Below are 7,868 nucleotides of genomic sequence, written 5' to 3' on the forward strand. Positions count from 1 at the left end.
AAGAGTGTCGGAGAAGAACCCCTGGGGAGGGGCAGGGATAGGGTGAGCTGGGGGTGGTGATGGGACGAGAGCACAAGGCAGGGACAGGAACTGGAGCAGGATGGCAGGGAATGGCGTCGACCCCTTTGCCCAGGCTGGGCTCCCTGCCCAGCCCTTCCTACAAACTCCATATCCGCTCTCTCCTGCCCTGGCCCTCCCTCCCACCCCATGGAGCAGGTTTGATGCAGGCTCGGGCATGGCCACCATCCGTCACCCCGCACCGCTAGCACTGGGCCAGTTCCACACCGTGACCCTGCTGCGCAGCCTCACGCAGGGCTCCCTGATCGTGGGCAGCCTGGCCCCGGTCAATGGCACCTCCCAGGTGAGACCCAGCCCCGTTCCTCTATTCCTAGCCCCTCCCCACCTCCACTCAGCCTCTGCCATTCCTGACTTACCCCTGTCCAGGGCAAGTTCCAGGGTCTGGACCTGAATGAGGAGCTCTACCTGGGTGGCTACCCCGACTATGGCGCCATCCCCAAGGCAGGGCTGAGCAGCGGCTTCATAGGTGAACCCCCTCCCCACCTTCAGCCCTGGCCAGACCTCACCTGGCTGGCAGAGCACCTGGGAGGGCACTGCAGGGCGTGGGTTGGAGCTGGGCAGGCCTCCCAGCACCCCTGACTTGGCTCATCCTGCCTGCCCACCCCCCAGGCTGTGTCCGGGAGCTGCGCATCCAGGGTGAGGAGATCGTCTTCCATGACCTCAACCTTACGGCGCACGGCATCTCCCACTGCCCCACCTGTCGGGACCGGCCCTGCCAGGTAACCCCACACCGCACACTCCTCCTGGCCTCCCAGGCCGCTGTCCTCAGCCATGGCCGGCCCTGGTGGGGAGTGGGGAAGGGCCAGAGTGTTCTCGGTCTGACTTCCGGGGGCTGCTTTGCAGAACGGGGGCCAGTGCCAGGACTCGGAGAGCAGCAGCTATGTGTGTGTGTGCCCGGCTGGCTTCACCGGGAGCCGCTGTGAGCACTCACAGGCCCTGCACTGCCACCCAGGTGTGTAACCCACCCTCTCCATCACTGCCACTCCGGGCTCTTCCCTCTGCCCGTTGCTGCCCCGTCACATCCACCCCAACTGCTAACCGTACTCACCACACTCCCTCCATCTTTCCCGAGTATTTAACCACTCTTCCTGGATTCTGACTTCCATCACTGCCATCCTAATATCCACCATGCCTCCCATCTCTGCTACCCAAGCACTCATCCCCCGTCACTGTACCCGGACACTCCCCCCAGCCCCAATCACTGCTTCCTGGTACCTACCACCTTCCCATCTGTTACCAAGGCACTCATCCCACTACCCACCACCCAGGTACAGTCTTTCAAGAACAAGAGTCACTAGTTCACTCCCTCCCTTGCCCTCTCCCTGCCCAGCCTCCTCTGGCCCCACCCTTGCCCGAATCCATTCCCCCTCCCCGGTCACCCGATGCAGCCCTCCCAGGAGTCCCGGCCCTAAGTAGCCAAGGCCCCCGGGGGGCAGTAGTTAGAGTTCTGGCATCAGGACCCCACAGTCTCCCAGGCCACCTCAGTGCCCTCCTCATTGGCCTGTGTGTTCCCCAGAGGCCTGTGGGCCCGACGCCACCTGTGTGAACCGGCCCGACGGCCGAGGCTACACCTGCCGCTGCCACCTGGGCCGCTCGGGCATGAGGTGTGAGGAAGGTAAGTGGAGCTGGGCCTGAGACCCCCAGGGGTCTCAGTAAGGACGGGAGAAGCTGGGCAGGGCATTCTGAGGCCATGACGGGCCCTATGGATGATAAAATTATTCCAGAGCCAGAGGGCCTCAAAGTCACCTGGCCAAGCTTCATGCCCAGCCTGAATCCCGTACACAAGAGCCCCAAAGGGGAACCCCATCTAATTGGAGATCCAGCCTGGTCTGTAGTGCTGGGGGCAGGGTGCTTCTAGGCTGTTGCAGCCATTGCCCAGCTGATCCCGAGCCTCTAGTACTGGAGAGTGGGGTGGGCAGGGCTCCCAGAGGAAGGCTGCATAGTTGGAGCCCTCCCAGGACTCTGGCATCCCCACTGCCCTGGCTGAGCTGTGGCTGCTGCAGGTGTGACTGTGACCACCCCTTCCCTGTCGGGCGCGGGCTCCTACCTGGCGCTGCCTGCTCTCACCAACACACACCACGAGCTACGCCTGGACGTTGAGTTTAAGCCGCTGGCACCTGACGGAGTCCTGCTGTTCAGCGGGGGAAAGAGCGGGTCTGTGGAGGATTTCGTGTCCCTGGCGATGGTTGGCGGCCACCTGGAGTTCCGCTACGAGTTGGGGTCAGGTGAGCACTGACACCAAATGCAGTTGAGCTGTAGGCACCAAGCTCCGTGCCCACCTTGGCCCTCCACAGCCCCGGGAGGCGGGAGGAATAAATTCTGAAGTCAGACCAACCGGGGTCCCCTGTTCGCGTTCCTCTCTCCGTGTGACCTGAAGCAAGTCTCTAGACCTCTCGGGTTACTCTGGGACACTGGGAGGCGGAAGGAGGTTCCCTGCCTGCTCAAGTTCCTGTAGGGGGTGGGACAGGGCAGAGGGCCATCCATGTGCCAACCCTGCCGGCGTCCTCCCCAGGGCTGGCCGTTCTGCGGAGCTCCGAGCCCCTGGCCCTGGGCCGCTGGCATCGCATGTCCGCAGAGCGTCTCAACAAGGACGGCAGCCTGCGGGTGAACGGCGGGCGCCCTGTGCTGCGCTCCTCACCCGGCAAGAGCCAGGGCCTCAACCTGCACACCCTGCTGTACCTGGGTGGTGTGGAGCCGTCCTTGCAGCTGCCCCTGGCCACCAACATGAGCGCTCACTTCCGCGGCTGCGTGGGCGAGGTGAGCGACTTCCAGATGGCAAGCAGGGAGGGCGGGGTGATTTCCCTCCGCCTGCAGCCAGCCCAAGGCGCTTGGGATCAGAGCCTGTTTCCTCCTCTGTAAAATGGGGATAATTACACCTGCTTTGAAGGTTGTAGTGAGGAGGGACTACACTGATGGATGCTCCTGGCACACAGTAGACCCTCGACTTTGGTCCTCCCCCCCGACCCTAGAAACCCACGTTACTGCTCAAGTTCCAGCCTGGGTTCCCAGCTACCCTCTGCTGCACTCTTCTCTCTGCTGGTACACCCGTGCTTCAGCCTCCTGCCTTCTTCGAGTCCCTTGGTGTCCCTATGCCCACAGGTGTCAGTGAATGGAAAGCGGCTGGACCTCACCTACAGCTTCCTGGGCAGCCGGGGCGTTGGGCAGTGCTACGACAGCTCCCCGTGTGAGCGCCAGCCTTGCCGCAATGGCGCCACGTGCATGCCCGCCGGCGAATACGAGTTCCAGTGCCTGTGTCGAGACGGTTTCAAAGGCGAGGGAGCCTGGCCAGGCACTGGGAGGGAGGGGTGGGGGGTGGTCAGTGGCCGCTCCAGCCCATGCCCACTCGCCTCTTCCCTGGCCCACAGGAGACCTCTGTGAGCACGAGGAGAACCCCTGCCAGCTCCGTGAGCCCTGTCTGCATGGGGGTACCTGCCAGGGCACCCGCTGCCTCTGTCCCCTGGGCTTCTCTGGCCCTCGCTGCCAACAAGGTAACTGCCCCAGCTTCTCTCCACCTCCCCCTTGGGGCGCTGGGGCCTGACACAGCCCACCGACTGGACCCTGCGTCTCCCCACAGGCTCTGCACATGGCATAGCGGAGTCCGACTGGCATCTTGAAGGCAGTGGGGGCAACGGTACGTACTTGCCGTGACCAGCCAGAGGAGCTGAGCAGGCTTGTCCGTCCCAGGCTTTGGGTCTCTCAGCCCCTCTTCCAATGACCCCACCCCTCCATCTTGGTCTCTGAACAAAACAAGCCCAGGTGAGAGGCTCCCTGGGCATAGAGAGACAGAATAAGAAGGGCACAGCCGCACAGAGCTGGGTCCTGCCCTATGCTCACTGCCTAGTGACTTTGGGCAGGCCTTTGAACCACTTTCACTTCTGTACCCTCCTCTGTATTCGTGCATTCCAGCAACAGACATGTATGTGTGCCCATCCTTGCCCTGGGAGCAGTAAATATAAGATGCGTAAGGCAGGACCCTCATTCTCAAGGATTCCACAATCTGTTTAAAAGCAATGATAATGATTTGTAAAAATGAATACTTATTGAACATTTACAGGCCCTGTGCTAACTGCGTTATAGATACATATCTTATTTATCGCTAGTATAATAGGAGAGGCAGTGGCATAGTGGATAAGAGCCTGGGTTCAAATCCTAGCTCTACCACTTACTAGCTGTGGGACTTGGGTGACTCACTTAACCTCTCTGTGCCTCAGTTTCCTCACGTATAAAATACAAAGAAGTAACATCCTTCCACGAGGCTTTGGATAAAATTTTGTGTGAGAGTGAAATTCTTTAGTGTATTTTAAATGCTTAGAACAATGTCTGGTCCAGAGTGGGCACAGAATCTTAGCTTGTGTTAATATTATAGCAAAGACATAGGGTTGTTACAAGGATCCAGTTAAAAATTATGTTTGTAGCTGGATGTGAAACTTCCTGCACGGTGACTGGCAGATAGTAGGTGCTTGGTAACTGTTAGCTGCTAACTTCATCAGTTGGTGGAGGGTGGCAAAGTGTCGCCTACCCTGGTAGCTGCCAGGTCCCAGGGGCCAGCACTGGTGTGGGATGGCTTTGAGCAGGTAGGGTTGGGGATGTTACAGCCACACACACAGTGTGGATGATGCAGCCGAAAGGTCTGGGTTGCCATCCAGGCTTCCCACTTCCTAGGCAAGTCACTCATCCCTGAACCTGTCTTCCCGTCTGTAAGATGGAGGGATTACAAAGGTTCAGAACCGTTTATGTGCCACTGACCTAGATGACCAGCTGCCCCAGTTTGCTCAGGACTGAGGAGCTTCTGGGGATGTGGGACTTTCAGGGCTAAAACCAGGACAGGACCCGGCAAATAGAGATGGTTGATCACCCTACCTGGACCCTACTGACTGCATAGAATGAAATTCATAGGATTTCAAAGGAAATCAATTGTTCTGAAAGAAGGTTATCAAGATATTTGAAGTTGTTTGCAACTTTATTAACGCATTAAATACAAGATCTAGTGTTAGGGTTAGGGTTAGGGTCAGGGTCGTTAGTCCCAACAGCTACCACAATTGCAATAAGCGTAAACAATGTTTTGAAATATTTGCAGCAACTGTAATGCAATAAGGAAATCTTCCACTGGTGACTGAGTCACAGGCCCTGCTACTCCTCAGTGTGTTGCCTACCTGCGTAACTAAAGGAACTGCTAACCTTCAGGGAGAAGAGAGCAAGGCTAGAACTGTAATGTTTTCCAAGCCAAGTTCACAGGCCTCTGAATTCTGCCCCCAGCCCCCTTGGGTCTCCAGGGACTGCAGGTTCAGAGCCCTGCAGTAGTACAGGTCGGGGTGGAGGTGGGGGTCAAGGGCACCGATGCGGGATGGATACTCCATGCGGGTGAGCCGGTGTCCCAGCATCGCCCCCACTCCCCCGACAGATGCCCCCGGGCAGTACGGAGCCTACTTCTATGATGGCGGCTTCCTCGCCCTCCCTGGCCGCATGTTCTCCAGGAGGTGAGAAGAGAGTCTGTGGGCCCAGGGTAGGGGACGGGAATCTGGGACTTCTGCCCTCTCACCCACTTCCCCCGCACCACAGTCTCCCTGAGGTGCCCGAGACCATCGAGCTGGAGGTTCAGACCAGCACGGCCAGCGGCCTCCTGCTCTGGCAGGGCGTGGTAAGTGTGGACGTCCCGCCCAGGATCTCAGGGTTCCCAGGGTTCCCAGTGGTGGCCACAGAAGTGGGAGAGGAAGGAGGAGGCCGCAGCTGCCGGTAGCCCCCAGGAGCCCTGTGCTTCTCCGGCAGGAGGCGGGAGAGTCCGGCCGAGGCAAGGACTTCATCGGTCTCGGGCTTCGGGATGGGCACCTTGTCTTCAGGTGGGTCCTGGCTCCCGACCCTTCCTCTCCCTTCCCTCAGCCCCCTTACCCTTCAGTGGCTTCCCCTCCGGTCAGCCCCATGGCCCCCCCAGCAAGAAGCTGCAGCGCCCAGTGCCCCAGCTGCACACCACCACCACCATCCCACACCCCCTCCAGTCCTGCCCCCTGCTCACACCTTCTTGGGCCTGTGTGACTGCAGCTACCAGCTGGGCAGTGGGGAGGCCCGCCTTGTCTCTGAGGACCCCATCAACGATGGCGAGTGGCATCGGGTGATGGCACTGCGGTAAGGGAGCCCCCCGGACACTAGGGCGAAGGGCCCAGAGTCCTGGACTGGGACAGGACGCCCCCCATCGTGCACAGGGAGGCAGGCATTGAGCTCTGGGGAGACAGAACTTGAAGCCAGGGTCAGGGGAGAGCCCGCCAGCCAGAGCACAGACTTCCAGGGCAGGACAGAACTCCATGGGGTGGGCGCACAAGCACCCTAGGGGATGGATGAAGCCTGGGTGGGGTGCTAGGAAGTTGTGTTTGTGGGACCAGATCTCTCATCCAGCGGAGGGAGGGTGCGAGAAAGAACTCAGGGAGCGGAGTCACGCTGCTCTGACTGGAGTCTCTGTAGCAAAGGGAGGGGGCTCTCACTGGGTTGAGAAGGACGGGGGATCGGTGGTGAGGGGCCTGACCCCGTTCCGCTGCAGAGAGGGCCGGAGAGGCTCCATCCAGGTGGACGGAGAGGAGCTGGTCAGCGGCCAGTCCCCAGGCCCTAACGTGGCAGTCAACACCAAGGGCAGCATCTACGTCGGTAAGTCTTGCGCTCGGGCCTCGTGCAGGCCTGGGGCCGCTCCTCCAGGTCAGGGAGGGCCAGGGGCTCCGGCAGAGGTAGAGCACAGGGCCTTCCTCCCCCCACCTCCTGGAGCTGACAGGCCCCGCTCTCTCCCTTCCCCGCAGGTGGAGCCCCCGACGTGGCAGTGCTGACTGGGGGCAGGTTCTCCTCGGGCATCACGGGCTGTATCAAGAACCTGGTGCTGCACTCTGCCCGGCCTGGCACCCCGCCTCCACAGCCACTGGACCTGCAGCACCGCGCCCAGGCGGGGGCCAACACGCGCCCCTGCCCCTCGTAGGCACTGCCTGCCCCACACGGACTCCCGGGCAGCACCCCAGCCCCGCAGCGTCGACTATATTATTATTAATATTATTATTATGAATATTTTGTAAGAAATGGAGGCGATGCCACGCTTTGCTGCTACTGCCCTGGGCTGGACTGGAGGGTGGGCACGCCACCCCACACAGACACACCTGGGCAAAGCCACAGGCTGCTGGGCAGGGCAGGCTGCATGGGAGCAGGTGCCTCAAAGGGTCACCAGAACTTGGGGTCGGGCACAGTGGCTGAGCAGGCTCAGAACTGCCCCCACCAACAGAGCCCCCCGAGGTAGTGCTGGGCTGCCTGTTTCTTCAGCCCTTGGGCAGCCCTCATTTCTACAGGAGCCAAACTCGGCTTCCAGCCTGGAGCCTCACCAGCTACCCGGAGCCTCACCAGCTACCCGGAGCAGAGGGCATCGCAGTGGCCTTCGCCACCCTCCTCCGGGTTGGGAAAGCTCTTTAGTGCTAACTGTGGTGCAAAAGGCAGCTCACCGCTGGGCAGGCAGCCCCCAGCCCTGCCAGCCCATGTCCCAGCGCCCCTCCACCTCCGCCTCGCCAGCCAGGCCACTGGCCCCTGGCAGCCTCCCCCCTCCCACCAAGCCCTCCTGGCCTGCATCCCTCCCACCCCACACCTAGCCCAGGGCCCCTGCCCTGAGGGGCTGCAAGGGAAAGCCCACCTCACCTCTTACCAGGAGCTGCTACAGGCAGAGCCCAGCACTGAGAGTGTCTCCCTGCCTGCACCAGGCCACGTCCCCCCACTGATCTGGAAGTGAAGGCCCAGGGCACATGGGGGGAGGGGAGCATTGGTGGTCTGAAAGA

General features: G+C 60.7%; 1 protein-coding gene across 1 annotated transcript in view; it reads left to right on the forward strand.

Annotated features, from left to right (window-relative positions):
- Positions 1-7,030, forward strand: part of HSPG2 (heparan sulfate proteoglycan 2) — an 88,570-nt gene extending 81,540 nt beyond the window's left edge. Inside the window, exons 83-98 of the mRNA XM_007459310.1 lie at positions 217-361; positions 445-544; positions 688-797; positions 922-1,030; positions 1,595-1,693; positions 2,082-2,303; positions 2,591-2,835; positions 3,178-3,349; positions 3,444-3,566; positions 3,653-3,709; positions 5,480-5,555; positions 5,638-5,716; positions 5,845-5,915; positions 6,115-6,198; positions 6,608-6,711; positions 6,858-7,030. Of these exons, the coding sequence (XP_007459372.1) occupies positions 217-361; positions 445-544; positions 688-797; positions 922-1,030; positions 1,595-1,693; positions 2,082-2,303; positions 2,591-2,835; positions 3,178-3,349; positions 3,444-3,566; positions 3,653-3,709; positions 5,480-5,555; positions 5,638-5,716; positions 5,845-5,915; positions 6,115-6,198; positions 6,608-6,711; positions 6,858-7,030 (1,969 nt within the window). The remainder of the gene's footprint in view (positions 1-216; positions 362-444; positions 545-687; positions 798-921; positions 1,031-1,594; positions 1,694-2,081; positions 2,304-2,590; positions 2,836-3,177; positions 3,350-3,443; positions 3,567-3,652; positions 3,710-5,479; positions 5,556-5,637; positions 5,717-5,844; positions 5,916-6,114; positions 6,199-6,607; positions 6,712-6,857) is intronic.
- Positions 7,031-7,868: the final 838 nt, after the last annotated feature.

This window comes from Lipotes vexillifer, unplaced genomic scaffold, assembly GCF_000442215.2.
Source record: "Lipotes vexillifer unplaced genomic scaffold, Lipotes_vexillifer_v1.1 scaffold496, whole genome shotgun sequence".
Lineage (NCBI taxonomy): Eukaryota > Metazoa > Chordata > Mammalia > Artiodactyla > Lipotidae > Lipotes > Lipotes vexillifer.